Source organism: Saccostrea cucullata, unplaced genomic scaffold (genome assembly GCF_032062105.1).
Source record: "Saccostrea cucullata isolate Sc308-1 unplaced genomic scaffold, CSIRO_AGI_Scuc_v1 ctg1130, whole genome shotgun sequence".
Lineage (NCBI taxonomy): Eukaryota > Metazoa > Mollusca > Bivalvia > Ostreida > Ostreidae > Saccostrea > Saccostrea cuccullata.
The window spans coordinates 678699-697320 of record NW_026937409.1 but is presented as its reverse complement, the minus strand read 5'-3'; the positions used below and the strand labels follow the sequence as shown (position 1 = coordinate 697320).

At 29.9% G+C, this 18622-nt stretch overlaps 1 protein-coding gene across 4 annotated transcripts in view; it reads left to right on the top strand.

The window, feature by feature from the left end:
- Positions 1-18622, top strand: part of LOC134248163 (dromaiocalcin-2-like) — a 48591-nt gene that overhangs the window by 19716 nt on the left and 10253 nt on the right. The window contains exons 1-3 of one of the 4 annotated variants that reach the window (XM_062730589.1): positions 6000-6071; positions 8275-8445; positions 8927-9276. The exons of 1 other annotated variant lie outside the window; for it this stretch is intronic. In XM_062730589.1, the coding sequence (XP_062586573.1) occupies positions 6029-6071; positions 8275-8445; positions 8927-9177 (465 nt within the window). In that variant the 5' untranslated portion in view covers positions 6000-6028 and the 3' untranslated portion in view covers positions 9178-9276. Of the gene's footprint in view, positions 1-5995; positions 6072-8274; positions 8446-8926; positions 9277-18622 lie in introns of those variants that run through there. 2 more of the 4 variants (XM_062730590.1, XM_062730586.1) reach the window with 2 other exon arrangements.

Here is an 18622-nt window from a genome sequence, read left to right as displayed (position 1 = left end):
TTCTTAAGTATCATAAGAATATCCGGAAGTTAAACATTATGGTCTTAATCAATTATTTAAAAAAATTATTTGATAACAGGAGTTATATCTCTATAGGAAATGGGGAAAAGGTCAGCGTGGAAAATTGCTGAATTTGTAGAAAACACAATTAGATTAAAACACAAATCCCTATTCAGTTTTTAATTAATCATTAATGTGCCTACCTTTTTCAATCTACAATAATACGACTTCCAAAACAGGTCCATTGAATGTTCATAACAATTTTGTTTATCAATCGTTTGGAAAGTGTAATAATTCAAATCATGCTCTAATTCAAGAGAGAGAGAGAGAGAGAGAGAGAGAGAGAGAGAGAGAGAGAGAGAGAGAGAGAGAGAGATATATATATATATATATATATATATATATATATATATATATATATATATATATATATATATATATATATATATATATATATTTGAAAAAAAAGAAATAATAAATTATATAATAAATAATATTTATAATTATTATTTATATAATAATTAATATAGATAAACAAAAGAGTAATAATATTAATATTCTAGTACAAATATAAATGTTACAAATTCTTTGTACGTATGTTACTTATACAATATGTTTATACATAATATGATTATGTTTTTATGCATTTATTACAGGCTATCCCAATCTTCTATCCTTTATTTGTGTGTCCTGAAGGGCCCAAAATTGGTTTCAATAAATCTTATATCATATAGAAATAATGCAGCCGATTTCCCCCTTCCCAGTTAGTTCCTATATAACCCCCAAAATATCATATTAATCGAATTTTGAGAGTGGATTTGTACAACCCTCTTTTGAAAAATCATGGATCCGCGTACGTTTATGAATAAAAATTCAATTTTTGGCATTAAAATTGAATAACATACTTTTTTGACATCAAAACAAATGAAAAATTCATCAAATTAAGATTTGTTGATTTTAAGGAATTATTTTAAATGAGATTTCATTTACAAAGATATATTTTTCATTCTCAATCACAATCTATTTCATGCACTAGTTATTCCAAGTTAAACAATAAATAATTTAATTATACAGCAAATTCCTATCATGTGTATAAATATGAAATATACAAGATTGTCTTTTTTTAACAATTTAATTTTGGGGGGGATTTGGGTGGGGATGTGGAGGATTATTAACTGAAGGAACTCAGAAACCGTAAAAGATGTTCTTACGGTTCTTTGAAAATCGTTATGAATGTATAAAAAAAATACTGATAAAAATGATAAATTTAAACAATGTTATATTTTTACTAAAATGTTAGTTAATTAATATGTTTTTAATATTAAGTATAGAGTAGTTCCTATATAGAGAAACAATATAATTGATATAATCTCCTTAGGAAAAATATTGACAGTCATACATTTATATACAACTTAAGCGTTTTAATACGTTCAATCCCAAGACCCTAGAGAAAGTGTTTCTACTGTATCGGTTAATTATATTGATTATGTTAGCATCTTCGGATAAAAATACCCTAACAAAAATTTACGATAGTTACGATAGTGAAAACTTTGATACTTTGATTTACTATGAAACTTTACTCCAAAACTTTTTGAAGTTTTAAAGCCTTAATATATCTTAAATTACATACTAATGATGTATTTTTTTGATAAAATATGTAAAAATACATGGAATACTTCATTTTAATTTCAGAAAAGTATTTGTTGGAAGTTTAAAAAATAAAATATATCTATCTGAAATTCATAGTAAAAATACTTTGATTTACTATAGTGAAAATTTAACTATACATGTAGTTAACTATAGTACTTTTTGGTTAGGGTATTTCCCTTCGCTCAAAAATCAAAAATGTTACATGTACCATCAACAACAGTCAGATTAAATATTCAATTTCACATTGAAAGAGTATTTTTAATAAAAATACGTTAAGTAATTACACCGAAAATACTTCTTGAAAAATAAACTCTGATTGCAAAAGATCTAAATGATAAAACTAATGAAATGAAATATACGCGGTTTTTGGTCATTGAACGACACTATAAATCTTGAAAATTCGTCAGTGAAACAAACAATTTAACCACTAACCGGTGTACGCTGTAAATTACGGGGTTATATTTATGTGTGCTGATAACAGATCTATTTATCATCGACGATTTATTACAAAGATATAATAAAATGATAACAAATCAAATCGATCGTTTTATATTTTGAGTGGTAAACCCTTATAAAAATATCTTTTTATAAATAAATAAAAAAAAAGTGCATGTACGTACATGTATTTTCCTACAAGAAAATAGCATAAAATTTAATATAAAAAAAATATATATCCAATTAATTTAATCCAATATGTTTAAAATGAAATATTGAAATGGTGATCTTTAAACAAATCCATTTAAACAATGAATGAATGAAAGGAAAAGAACGAAATAGCGGTAAAATGAAACACTAAAAAATACAATTGAAGAATATTCGGGCGATTTCTAAGCATTCTCCTGCTTAAAGTTGGTCACATTTTGTAAAAGTTCACATTATGTATACCTGACCAACAAAAATTTCTTTGTTTTACATTTTGACATGCAAATTTGGCTATTATTCTCAATTTAATTTTGTAACTGACGCTTAAATATAATTTGTAAAAACGTGCGAAAATTATCGAGGATTTGAAAAAATCACGAAAAGATACTGTAAACCAACTTTTACTCGCGTGCGAGAAATTTTCGCGAAGTTCGCGAGAGCCTCATCATCGTGAATTTTTCTCGCCGCAAACGGGTCCTTAAGGTCTCTCTCTCTCTCTCTTTTTTTTTTTTTATAAAATCAGCTCCAAAAAAGGTTTGATCGCGAAAATTAATCGTCGCGAACTACTTAACTCCTGGTAAATCGCGAAATAAAGTCGCTGCGAATAAAAGTTGGTTTACAGTACCTACATTAATATTACGGTTTCTGTGCTACCAAATTTATTCACATATTTATATTTCAAATAATAAAGGTTTAATCATTTTTATCTACATGTTTATACTCATCCTACGTCTTATCTTTTCATGTTTTTGTATTACCATAAAGTATATATGTCTTTACTTATCCACAAACATGAAAGCAATTTTCTGTACTGGAATGAAAGGAACCCATACCTTCTACCAAACCTCTTTTGAATTATTCCTAGGTCTGAAAATCTCAAGTTTACTTAAGGAAATACCAAATTCTTTATTTATTTATTTTTTCTCCACACAAATATTAAGAATTTTGTATATACATGTACCATCTTCTTCTAGCAGAGCTGTAAAAAAGACAACTTTGGACACCTTTTTTTAAGAAGAAGAAGAAGAAAAAGAAGAGGATATCTTTCTCTCATTCTCAATCCAAATTTTACATGTACAATTTATTTGCGACAAATATGAGCTTTTCAATAAATTACTTTTTCGGCAAATATATGTTTTTCAATAAATGACTTTTTATTTTGGTATTTACTAAAGAATTTTTGAAATTATAAACAATGCGTTGACGTTTTAATGTTAATATCATGCATATATGAATTTGAATTAATGAAAGTGTTATCTCGAATCTAATTTCAAATATAAACCTGTATACATGTGAAAAAAAAACAACAAAAACATTTTATATATTTAACTTAATGTCGAATTTAAAAATATGGTATGACAATACATGTACACAGAAAAAACTTTTCGAAATGTACATTGTTTGTATATAAAAAAAAAAAAAAAAAAAAAAAAAAAAAAAAACTTTCCATGCTTAAACTGTTGAATAAAATATGAAGTTTTGTGGTCATTGAATCCTGAAAATGCATATTCAGAAAATAGGTAGGTGAAACAAACAATTCAAACAAACAAGTTAATTAATAAAAAGGTCGTTAACTAAATTGTCTTTATTACTTGAACTGTGAACGGATTTATAATTCCATGATTTTACAAAGATATACTTTCAATAAAATTGCGTGAAAACTCACCACTCTGGTAATTTTTATCTACTTTGTTGGCTTTTTAAAAATACTAAAGAGACTGAGCCCTTAATATATATAAAAATCAAAAAAGAAATACATATTTATATCTTTTAAGGAAAATATTAGAAAACCTTCTAAAAATGATAAATGCTTTTAAATTTGCATTACCATTTTGGTTATATTTGTCAAATTATACTCAGCATACTTTTTATTATGTGTAAAATTTAAGACACTTATAAGAGTGAAATAAAGATAGTTATAGAAGGTTAAATGGGAATTTCCTATGGATTTTCCTGTTTAGTTTTAAGTATCACGTCGCAAATACTAAAAGTACAAATTCTTCATTCCTGGTCAACATACATGTTTTTTGTTTGTTATGCTGTTTGACATGCAAATTTTGTCATTGTCATTGTCGGGATTTTTATCACGTGCGCATATGGGTTTTCACCAAAAAAGCTCTATATATATAAACTCTAGTAAAACATTGTAATATTATCTACAACCACATGCAAATAAACAAGGTAAGTAATAAATTTAAAAAGTTCTTTTTAAATTGTATCCATTGTTTATTCCGATAAAAAAATGATTTACGATTTAGATTATACTGTGAGATACTAATGGGTGGCGGATCAATTGTATGAATTTTAGAAAATAGGGCTAACAGGTAAGGCGTCGGGGCACCTTAAGGTCACAGTAGAAGACTAAGACACAGACGTCCTCAAATCAATGATTTGGTCTTAAAATAAAGAGAAAAACTAACTATTAATTCTTAATGATCATTTTACGTTGAGAGCATATACATACTCGATAATTTGAGAATGCATTATTCTTTCAATACACAAGTTAACTTAATACTTGGAACTGAAAAAAATATTGATTTTGATATGTCGGAAAATAAACCAACTCATTACAAAGGTGAGTTAATGGCTCAGTGTTGAAAAAATATCAATATATACAACTTTTTTTAAATAATAAATACGTTAAATTTTTAAGGCAACAAATCTAAACTTAAACACATGCAGTTTTTAATTGAAATTTTTGAAATTTAAAAGATTTCTATTTAATTTAAGTACAAATATTTCAATTCCATAGTAAAATACATGACGGCGTATTCGTGCCATATTGAAAATGTAGGAAAAAAATTAAAAATCCTTTGTACGATTTTTAAAATCGTTTGAACGATTTAGAAAATTGTTTGTACGATTTGTTAAATCGTTTGTGCTATTTGTTAAATCGTTTGTACGATACAGAAAATCGTTTGAACGATTTAAAAATTCGTTTGAACAATTTAAAAAAAAAATGTCTGAAGGATTAAGAAAAATCGTTTATACGATTTAGGAAATCGTTTGTATGATTTTTTCTTCTGGTTCGAAACAGAGGCGCACTGGATAAGAAACCTGGTAAAGCTATTGTATAGAGTAGTCCTTTCGCTGCTGACTTTAACTGTTACAGAAACATTTATAATAAATTGTATCTTGTTAATTTAACTGTATGAATATTGTTGTTATGGACCTTTGATAGTATACAATCTTCGTCTTTATCTGTTTCTTTTCCTTAAACACACTCCCTCCGGATTTTCTAAATAGAAAACATCGAATATCTTCTTGAGAAACGGTAAATCCTGTCATAATAGCTTTTCAGTACAATCACCTGTATCCATGCAATTGACAACATGACTCAAGTGTTTCCTCAATCAAAAGAGCTACATTCCCTATGTCGGATTTGTTCTTTCGTCTGAACAGTCCCAACTTAGCTGTTGTAATAACAAGAAATAAAAATCGTACCAACGATTTTCTAAATCGTACTAACGATTTCTAAATCGTACAAACGATTTTCTCAAACTTTCAAACGATTTTTGAAAATTTTATCTACTTTGTCAAATGGCACGAATACGCCGTCGTAAAAATACTATTTAAAGATATATAATTTTTAAGAATACAAGGATTGAAAAATGAATATGCATGCTATTAAAGTTTTTTTCCACTTCAGAATAATTATATTCTTTATAATATCTCTAAATTATCAAAATATTATGTTTTAAAATTAAGTTTTAATTAATTAATTTTTAATTGACAGATGAAGGCTTTTCTGGTCGTTTTACTGACTGTGTTTGTAATCGGTAAGTCTGACAAAAATTGATTTCACAGATTTATGATTATACAAGATATATACTGCATGTACACATATAAAAGCAGGCTTCATATTCTAAGTGGCTTTTGTGCTGACAAAGAAGTGCAAATTCAATCAATATCGTTAAGAAATCCGTTTTATAGTACAAAATACTACGCATTAGACTGTGGAGCTAACTCAAAAATGAGCCATAAACTCATTTACCAGTGATTGCACTAGTACTAATTTTTGGATAACGCAACTTTTTGTACACTTTTATATAAAAAAAAAATCTTGAACTAGACTCACATTTTCTGTAAATTGCCTAGCTCTAAATAAATTCTGGTTGTCTCTATCCCATACATTTTTTTCCAAATCCGATTTAGGTAGGGCTAATTTAAACCTTTTTTTTAAATTCCGCTCTGCTTCTCTAAGTACAGTAATCTAATCGCGGATCGTGTGCCGAAGTAGGAAATATTCTGCATTTAGCTTAGAAAGTCTAGTGTTAAAATTACAATCATTCAACTTAAATACATGTATCAAACACTGTACGAGGGCTGTACAATAAATAATGTCCTCAGTGCTTGGAAAGAAGCAAAAGACGCTTTTCAATGATTTAGTCTTAAACATTTAACTTAATATTCCCTTTTAATTAAAACACATGTCCGTAACATTTTTTATCCAATTTCTGACTGTTTTTAGAAGTCATTTTTGGGTATGTCCCTTAGTACGTATACTGGAAAATCGCAGATCCTATGATTTTCTGGACTTGTTTCTTCCTTCTGAAAGGTGTTTTTTTCAAGTTTGGAAATAGAAACAAGTCAATGTTGTTAATGTGAAAAAACTTTAACTTTCTGTTATCCAGTAAATTCCTTTACTCTTCAGGGGTGCAGGTTTGGATGCTGTCATGAAGAAATTTAATGTAGTGGATTCCAGATTCCTCTAATAAACCTTTCGATTTTTTGCAATAAATTTGCTTTCTAGACTCCACCAGAAATTAAACCGTTTCTCCGAATACGAATTTGAAGAACAATACCACTAATATTTAAGAAAATTGCATATAAATATGTCTTTGTGCTCTTGCAATTCTTTGGTCTTGTCGGACCTTCGCTGTTTTTGTCAAGAACATCTTATGGTAAATTATGTTTTAAGGGTTTTAAGCAATTGATTCAAGTTTCATTATTTGTTTGAATTTCAAACAAACGTGGATAACTACAGTTACTGATATTTTAAAATAATTGTTTAAACATTCGTACAAGCTGTCGTTTTCACTCATTTTTCAAAATATAGAGTGCCCTTTAAGTACTAAGCTTATTTACCGTCAAACGTTTCTTTAAAAAAATGTAAACTACTCCCGAAATGATGTCTAATTATTATTTGTTGAAATTTGGCAAACAGTACATAAGTTGTTATAATTTTTGTTGGCAAGGACGATACCCATTTTTGATGCCAATTATATCAATTTTATCATTGAAATCCACCTGCTCATTTGTCTATAAAACAGGCATTGGTTGCAGTAAATTTTACATATCTCAGTAAATATTTCTTTGGGATTTTTAACACGTTTTACAGCACCTTTAATGAAGCTTTTAATTTCACTCTAGTTTACTGATTCTTTACCATTCATTTATAATGCAGTGTCTCGAATAGCCCTTGTTTTCTAGCTTCTCATAATGAAACTATGTGATAAAAAGTGGTCACATAAACTGTTATAAATTCATTAAATATTCAATAATGAAAGTCAAGCTTAATGTCATATGATATCTGTATTGTATGTCATACAGTTCAGGACATTATTTATTGAATAGCCTTCGTATAATACTAATTTTTCATGTATGGTAGTCATTTTTTTCCTTTTTATAATTGGAAGAAATTCACAATTGCATGCCATCTCACACATATTGCTAATATTTCAAAGTATAATGATATGTCCGTTGTCGCTAAATTTTAGCAAATATTTAACTCAATACTGATCTTAATTCTTATAATTTCTGTGCGGGAAAATTCAGGGGAAAATAAGGGGAAACCTCAGATATGAGTTTGTGTATTTAGGTTACTTAGGTGGTAGCGCCTCCATAACTGGAAAATAACATCATTTTTTTCCATATATTGCTCACATTTCAAAATTGTTAAAACTGATAAACATGTGACCATTTTAACCATCTTAGATCTACGCTTTGATCATCTAATTTTGTTCATTCGTTTCTTTCCAGACACAACTACCGGGGATAGTCGATTTCGTATCTTTGATTACAGCAGTCGCGTGCGTTCGTGGGAGGAAGCACGTTCTGCATGCCGCAGACTCGGTCGAGGATGGGACCTGGTAAAAATCAATAATAGGAGAGAGGATAACATTGTCAAAACGTTTCTGAGAGAGGAGTGTAGTAAGAACCTTAATATTAACATGATTTTGCGATTGATTGCATATTTCATAAAAAAAATATATATATATTTTTTTTATTTTGGGAGAATTTTCAACCCTGTATGTATTCATACTTCAAATACTTTGAATTTTTTATCCTCTATGATAAAAAACACGACCATATGATAGAGATTTGGGAAATTTATATTCTGTGAATGCTTTGAAAATGAATTATCTATCATTTACAATCCCTTCTGCTACACACACAGAGTTGATGTTTTTAGGAGATATAAAATATTAATAATCTGGGTCATTCTGGAAATAATTATTTTCCTGCTCTGAAGTCAGAAATATAAGAAATCTGGAAAAATATTAATAGTCGACCTCTACATGTAACTGAATACTTGAAAAATACACCTCTCAGTAAAACCAGAACAAATTAAGTGTCAAAAATGTTCTTAATTCATTCCACTAATGCAGATCATATCTGTTATGTTAAATAGGCAATCGCGGGGACGGTTGGTTTATTGGCGGGAAATCTACAAATGGTCGATGGACATGGGCAGATGGCTCCAGGATGATATTTACAAACTTCCCACGACCCAGTATTGGTTCTTCTATTCGAGGTCGCCCACAGACGACCGTGATAAACTACGCTGTTATTTTCAAAAGTGATTTTGAATGGGGATACGTGGCTCCCCGTCCGACACCGAGAATGGGCTACATCTGTGAAAAACAATGTGGTTGGCGCTGACCTGGCACATTTGGTACTTCATGAGATTTCATGGCACCCGATTTTCCATAGAAACATGTAAACGTGGAAATAAACAGATTCAATATAATAAAATCTTCATTTTTGTTTTTTTTTACTGTATGCAAACATGATGATGTCATATTTTCATAATTATGCGCATAACAAATCAAATGGCAGAAAAAATATTATTATTTTGATACACCTTAAACAAATACATATAAAATACATGGTTACTATCTTGAAATATAAGCGATATTTGGGCGAGGGTAAGAAAACGTGATAGAGGGCGAGGCTTGCCGAACCCTCTTACATTTTCGACCTGAGCCCAAATATCGCTTATATTTCAAGACAGTTATCATGTATTTTGTTTATCCTGCAATAAAATTTTACATTTGAACGTCGAAAACAAGCTAGTTCCGACAGGCAATCTCTGCAGTTGAAACTATGACGCCATGGCGTAAACATTGCAATATACCTGACGTCACAATGCGTTTAGAACGTCGGAATACATGCACGAGGCTTTATTAGGGCAGTGACCGGATAAAGCTTTGGTTTATTAGGTTACCTTTATTAGGTCAATGCAAGGGGTAGTTGCAGGATAAACAACAATAAATCATTAAAGTGATGACAAATCATTAAAATAAAGATGTGCAATTTTGATTGTGTGTTGCAAGCTCTTATTCGCAACAAGTATGCGAAAATTATGAAGCAATTGAGAAAGTCACTTTTAAACTGTTATAGATACTGTTCAATTCTGCTAAATGAAACTCTGAAATGATCATATTCTCTGTAACAGATGCACGAACCGGAATTTTATTTTTTTACATTGTGTGTTGTAGATAAGATAAATCCAGCGGAAGATAGCACAAAGTCAGTCAATTATGCCTAATTTTATCAACTTCCTGCAAGGGCATGCGAAAGTAACTTCAAGTTTACTTTGATTTCTTAACATCTTTGTCTATTGTTTGTTGTATCCCAATTACTTATAAAATCGCAACCGGTAAAATATTTCTGTTGGTGAAAAGGCGTCAAAAGGCGTCGCTTGGTGATAAAGGGGTTATATTTATCTGTACATATCATTCTAAATCAAAATTTTATATATATTAAATTATACAGGGAATATTGTTGACATGAAGTATTCTTTAATTTTTTTGAGGGGGGAGGGGATGGGGTGGTCAAACAGCTTTGGCACAAGAAAAAAGATGTAGAAATTGAATTTAATTTAAATGGACATGGACATTGTTTCAATGATGTTCTTGGAACCAATTTTAATGTTTATAATTCCTAATTAAAGCAATTCAAATGATCACCAAAGAAAAAGAGACAATTTGGGCCATATTTGACCCTGAGAATTTCTGAAAAATCAAAACCGCTCAGTTTAAGGTTGCCATTGTAGTATTTATCACTTGGAGTGTTGGTGACCTCGTATCTTTTAATCATGACGTAATTTTTCCTTTAGTCAATGCATTTTGTCGCCATCGGCTTGCGTCATTTTCCTCATATCCTGTAAATTCCTTTGGAAAACGGCTTAAAGTTGAAGTATTTTTTAGATATTCCATATAGAGCACAACATCTGATTCAAAATATGAAAGTACATAACGAAAAATTTGTTTCTAAAGATAAAAAAAACAAATATCAGAGAAAAGGGTTTGCAAATAAAAAGCGTTCATGAAAACTTGATTCTCAGCCAGCCTAATCACGGAAATGAAAACTGATAAAAATTTCAAGATTTATCAAATCCTTCATTTCTGCCTTTTTTGATTGATTGATTACATGTTGTTTACTGTCCTTCTCGAATATTATTTTTTACCTATATGGAGACGCCACCACTTGCCGGTGAAGAATTACAAATTTTGTCCTATACTCAGCACTTAATGCCATTGAGCAATGAGGGGTCTTTTTCGTGCCAGCACCTACTGCGACACGGAAACTCGGTTTATATGGTCTCATCCGAAGGACCGGTCTCCATGTCCCACAGTGGGATTCGAGCCCTCAGCGTTAGGGTCAACTCCTTTCTCCGCGACTCTAAAGCAGACGCTCTAACCACTGCACTATTAATTTTTGTATACAGTATATCTGTTTATAAGGAATGGCAATCGATTGCAGAATTGCTTATAGATTAACCGCAGAACGTTCCGACCGATTAACCGGTTAGTCGTATCAAGATATACATTTTGACATTTTCTTCTCATATTCACAAAAAGGCTAAAAAAAACGTTAGAAGTTACATTCTGGTTATTTTTTGATCGTGGAATTTTATGTACATAAGAGTATAATTCATTTAAATTTAAATAGACAAGAAAAAATAAAGAAAACCATGAATCTTGCTTGAGAAATCACAGGGATAATTTTCCAACGCAGATCTTAAAGAAGTTAATTCTGCGTTGTCACCATAATCAGAACAAGTCTATGTCTGAACTCTCACTTTATTTACAATTTCCAACGTTCTTTTTAATAACATAATTGTATAGATAACAGCAAAATATAATTGTATAGATAACGGCAAAATATAGACATACTATTATTAAAAGTGCTTAACGATGATTTTTTTAATATCATAAAAAAAACCACAGGACTATCTGGGTAACGGCATGATGTTATATGAAGAGTAATTAACACTTTACGTATTGACCAATCCTGTGGGGATCCGGGTTAGAATAGGTCCTCAGTACCCCCATGCTTGTCGTAAAAGGCGACTAAATGGGGCGGTCCTTCGCATGAGACCATATAAACCGAGGCCCCGTGTCACAGCAGGTGTGGCACGATAAAGATCCCTCCCTGCTTAAAGGCCGTAAATGCCGAGCAAGGCCTAAATTTGCAGCCCTTCACCGGCAATGGTGACGTCTCCATATCACTGAAATATTCTGGAGAGGGACGTTAAACAGTATACAATCAAAAAGTATACGTATTGACCAATTACCCTGCGATCTCAGTCTGGAGAGCTATAATTACCTCCAAATATTCTTAATTATAAGATGTGTAAAACACTAAATAAAAATCTATGCAGCACTTTCCTTTCTAAAAAAAAACAGAAGGGATTTGAAGGAAACTGCGCTCAAATTTACAATATATTTTATTTTTTCCGACTAACCGATTACGGATTTTCTAACCGATTAGCATAGTTCCGACCGATTAATCGACTAACCGGTAACAAATTGCCATCCCTACTATATATCCATATCAATAGGTAAATTTTTTAAAAAAGAAACACGAAAACCTTTAGTTTAGCTTGGGCGCTTTCATTTTTTTTAAAGATTTGAAATGAAAGTGCTAAAGCTAAAGGTTTTCTTGGTTTTTTTTAAAATTCACCTGTACTTCATCGAGTGCTGTGAATATTTTTTTTTCTGTTTCAATCTATATATACATATATATTTTAAAAGGTATCGTTTCAAAAAATCAATGTGGCCAAAAAAAAAAGATATTTGTTTGTATTTTAAACGAGAAAATGCAAGTTTAAGTCTTCGTTGATAAAATATTTATTAACAAGAAGAAGGTTCGATTTGGGCTTTATTGTGCCCTAAAAATTTAAAGTTGTTAAAATATTAATGAAATTCGCTTCATCAAGAGTTGAGTAGAAGAATGTGATAAATCATTAAAGAGTTATGGAATGAAGGAGGACTATTCTGGAAATATGACGCCAATAATTCGGTACATATCTAAGTTTAATACAGAAAAGCCTCAAACTGATCTATTATTTCTTTTTTTTGGGGGGGGGGGAAACAGTGTCTGCCACCGTCGCCCACTTCAATTTTTTGATAGATTATGTAAACTGATCTGAAAAATCTCAAGATCTCTGTGGGCGACGGTAGCAGTGTGTGTGTGTGTGTGTGTGGGTGGGTGTGTTTTAAGAAAAGTCCACATAAAAATTAATGTCTTCTGCAACTTTTTAAAGAAAATACGAAAAATGCACACGTTAATGACGTCACAATTAACATTTAGGGGGTCATGTATATGACAAAAAAGAAAAAAATTGAGTTTTCTTACTGCTTGTAATTCCTATGCAGAAAGAATGAATTTCAATTTCTTATATCACTCATAGTTTAGAAAAATGCAGGGCTTAATTTGTATTAAAAATTGTACTTTGTTAATAAATTCACTATAACATTGGAGCAAAATGTATATAAATCGTAAGTGTAAGATTTATTTTCTTGTAGTTAAGAAATTACTAATATGTAAGCTAGGTCCGTACTTTCAGAATTTTCTGTCAAACTGTTAATTTTTCTAATTTTAATACCTTGAATAAGTCATTAACTAGCTAAACACCCATGGAAGACATATTTTTGCAGATTAATTTTCATACAACATGTCTCAGAGTACATACCTCTAAAAATTCAACAGCCAAAACTTAACATAAAGAAAAGTGATACCATATTTTATTTTGCAATGCACCAAATCACATCAGATTTATGTTAAAATTTATGAAAATCAAACTTTTCATTTACCTGTTCACGTCTTTCAGAAAAAAATCTTAAAATATCTTTATCTTTAAAAATTCGCAATCTCTAAACTGTTTATATGCCATTTTTTTTCCTTAAAAACCATTAAGAATAATATCTACGGTTAACAAAAATACATACTTTATTATGATTGACCAGATAAAATTGACGAAACAGCCTTTTGAACATGCATACCCCCATTTTTGGAGTATCAATTTTTTCAATCATTCTCTGCAAAATTTAATAAAAGTAAAATTAAAAAAGACGATATTGACTTGAAATCAATTAAAATAGATCTTAAGTTAATTTGTGTAACAAAAAAAAGCTTTAGGTCCATAAAGGCAATTAAGAATTTTGTTTCTGTATATGTACTAAATGACTTATAGATCCTATAGACAGAGTGCGTTAATTTCCATAAATAATGTATATTAAATGCTATATAATTGCTAAATTGTTTTCAGTCATCCAAAAATATTTTATTTTAATAGACAAATGATAATCCAGAATTTCATATTGGTGTGTAAAATTAAAACCGGATCTGTAAAAGTATGGACCTTCCTTAATGCTGAATTACTTTTCATAGAAGTATATGTGTATACAAATATCTAGAAGATAAAATTTATAGATATTGAATAGAGAGTACAAAATTTTATTAATCTTTATTTCGAGAAATGGTTTTCTATACATTCAGTAATTTTCAATACGGAGCTCTCCCCCGAAATCTTGTAAAAACGTCATATCATTAAATTCTATTTCCAGTTGAAATTTTCCATTATGTATTTAAACTAACATAAATCGAGGACAATCAAACCTGCCCAAAGCTACTTTTCAATCTAGATGTAATATGTCTTCCTCAGCACGTCCATTGAGTATACATAAAAATGTTGTTAATCATTCGTACCAATGTGTAATGTACGCTGTAATACAAAATTAAAATAATCGAGGATTTGAGAAAGTCTACGAAAGCCCAATAGCGCAAACCAAAAATAAAAAAATAATTGAGTACAGAATAAAAGACGAAAATATAGAAATTCAATACAATTAAAGACGAAATTATTTATAAAAACGAAACTACTAAATAAAAAAAAAGAAAATATCAACTAAAAACGAGATTAAGAAAAATCTGAAACTAAAATAACGAAATATATAAATGTGCACAGGAAGGGCCTGAACATAAAGCTCACATGTTATAAAGCATCACTTAGTAATTCTATAGACCTGGGCCGCGTTTCACAAAACTATCGTAAGATTTATCCTAAGATAGATCTTACGATCATCTTAAGATCTGACTTATGACAATCATAAGATTTGTCACTGCTGTTTCACAAAACTATCTTAAGTATAAGAAATCTTAAGACAGTCTTAAGACATATTCCATTCTTCAATATCACAGGGATTTAAAAAAAAGTTTTCACGAGGTCTTTCTTAAATTTTCTTTGAAATATTGAAATAATGCGTGTCTCATATAGTTTCTTTTGCAGATAAACCCTCGAAAAACCCCCCAAAATTTATTCCATCAATTAAAGTTAATGTACTTTGTGTGTGTGTTGTGAAGGGGAGGGGGTCATTAAAATTAAATTTGAATTAATTTCATCACAAAAAATTAATAAAATTTGCTGAAATGTCTTTTTGCTCGGGAAATAGAAGTTTTTTGACAAAATGCATGTGATCACTTGTAATTAAAACTACTACTGTATATGAAGCTTTGCAAATAATGGAAGATTTTTTCAATTAATCCATTTGAAACACCAAATTGTGTTCAAAGTTCGTTCATTAAATTTATTCGATGCAGTAGCCCTTTTCACAAAAAATCTTAAAACTAAGAGCAAAACTTCTCCACCATTCTACAATTCTACAACATTATTTAAGCTGCGAAAATCTTTCTATTACATTACAGAAATATTTTATGAATAAATTTCATTCAATTATTTAGAAAAATATTTTAATCAAATTAAAAAAAAGAAAGTGTGGTAAAATTTTAGATTTAGTCGTAAGATTTTTTTTGTGTCTTTGAAACGCTTCAAAAACAAAATAACAATGCTAACAGACGAAGAAGAGAAACAAAAGAAAAAATTCAATTCAAATTTTTAGGGTTTCAATATTGTTAAGAAAAGGCATAAAGAAAGTAAGTGCATACAGCATCAAATATTACAACATATTGCATTGTCATACACATTCATGTGGATTAATAAGGATACCTCATCTAATTTTGTACGACTGAATAAAATGTTTAAATTGAAATTAAATCACCACAGTTAGAAACATATAAAAACCATTTATATATTGTCTGCCACAATGTAACAAAATAAATTAAAGTAAAATTCATGGACTTATCAAATCCATAAAAAATACACATGGTCCAAAGAAGCATTTGGGTTTTTTGGGGGTGCAAATCAGTTGGGAGGGGGCACAACCAAAGAAAATTTCTTGAAATGAATAAAGTGGAAATACATAAAGTAGGTACATTTATACATTTTAGTTTTTCAATCATATATTTTTTGGCATTTTTTTTGGGGGGTGGGGGGGTGGGGGGGGGGGGGGTTGGGAGTGTCATTGTTATAGTCCAAAGAATTGTTCTATCTCTAAAAAACCGTTTTCTTTAAATATCCTTCGGTTTATAGTCAAAATACATACCGTCGCAAGTTTCACTTTAGACTTAAGACACGTATCTTGTTGTCTTATTATGATAGATCTTACGATTATCATAAGATATGACAGTTTTGTGAAACGGCTATTGTGCAATCTTACGATAATTTTCGGTCTTAGGACAGATCTTAGTCATAAGATAGTTTTGTGAAACGGGCCCCTGATGTTGTTCCGACATATAAACAATTGTGGGGGGGGGGGGGGGTTAAAATAAAAAAAATTGATAAAACATTAAGTGTCCACAGGCTATAATTTTCATTTTTGGAGTAATAAATTTAGTGTGTAAATGATGGCCTAGCATTCAGTATGAAAGACTTTTTGGAAAATAATATTTGCTGACAAGGTCATTCTATCGACTTTAGGATTAACAAAATGAGGACTTTAAACAAAACTGCTGATCTTCTAGCTGCAAAGGAAGTTGTTTATTAAACATTAAAGTCATCACGTCTATCATAAAGCTTAGTTCTTATATTCTGATACTCAAAAGAATCGTAAAACCCTAATTTTAGGGGGGAATTATTTTCGGGTTATAACTATGTACCAAAAAAAGTTAGGAAGTTCTTGCGAACTTTTTTATTTAATAATTTCGTTTTTTATTTAATAATTTCGTTTTTATTAAATAATTTCGTTTTTTATTTAATAATTTCGTTTTTTATTTAATGATTTCCCTTTTTACTTTTTCATTTCGCTATTTAATATTTATTTATTTTTTTGCTTGCAAAATTGGGCATTGAAATTCAAATTTTATTTCATATGAAAATTTATATCCTTATTTAATCAGTCTATACAGAAACTTGGAATTCCACATGCACAGTATTCTAGTTCATGTAACAGCTAGTGCATGATGTTTATTTCATTAAATAAAATTCTAAATGTTTAAGTGTAACGATTGGTTGAAGGATTAATGTAATTAAAATCTGATTATTTAGAAACCATTAACTAAAGATATATTTGTCATTCTCAATCAGATGTACAATTTTTTCGTGCACAATTTCTTTTAACTGGCTAATGAATAATCTAATTATGCAGGAAATTCCTATCTAACATGAAAAAAGCAATGTTTTCTAAGATTTCCCACTTTTGATATTTTATTCGTGATTTACTACAATTTATTTCAGTTTCCAAAATTAAATACAATTTTTACGTGTATTTCAAGATATTGTGAAATCAATTTATAATCATATTCTAAGTAAGAAAAATTATTTATATGCAACTTCACGTTGAAGAAATACTAAAATATAAAATATAATATGCAATTATACCCGGAAAACGTTTTGAAATATTCACTCTGTTTTACAACGTATCTCTATGAAAAAAAATGCAGTTTAGTGACCATTGAATCCTGCAATGACAAATTAGAAAAAAAATCAAAACAAATTAAAACAAATTAATCAATACGATGAAAGTAGTGAAATGCATTGTCATTTATAACTTTATGACCTCGCATCTAAACTTTATCATTGCCCATAATTCTTTATTGGCTTGAGCTATGGCTTTCATACGGTATTTCACATCCATGTATATACATTGAACCAATGCCTTTGTTTTGGATACCAACATATACCCAGAAAAGACTTCTTGACCTTGGGGTTTGACTCAATTTTGCTAGAATTCAATCAACGTCCTTTCCACGGATATTATTTGTCACCATTTGGTCTTGACCTACTTTTAAAGAAACAATGACCTTTGACATAACTTTTGAACAGTTAGTACTAGGGCTTTCATATTTCACAATTGTATCCCATGTTAAAAGGCCTTCCCTTGGTTACCAACGATTTGACCTTTTGGCGCTGGAGCGTGATTTACTACTGACAAACGTTAATTTTGACTATAGCTTATAAACAGTTGTTGCGTTGTTGCTAACCTTTACTATTTCTTACGACAATGCCTTCCTTTAAGGAACTTTAATTTGATCCTTTGACCTTTGTGTTTCATCCTAATTTAAAAAGCTTTTACTTTACTTTGACAATGGCTTATCAATAGATAGTGCTTTGGATTTTATAGGTACATGTGTACATGTATATTCATCAAGCAGCAGTGATTTCTTTGGGAAAAACATTTTAATTCCTTGACCTTGAGGTTTGACTTCATTTGAACAACTTCAGCTCTCACTTAAAGCTGCTATATGAGGGTAACAGTGTTCCAAAAACAAATCTTGTTCATCATTTTACAAGGATATACTTTCATTAAAATGACATGAAGCTCACAAGGCCGTTTAATCTACTATCTTGAGTAATAAATACTTCAGAGCTTGAACTCTCTCCATAAAAGTTAAAAAAGAAATATGTATATAAATGTGTGTTTTTTCGAGAAAAAAGTCTGAATCTTATTAAAACTAGTAAATCTTTTGATTTTGCATAATC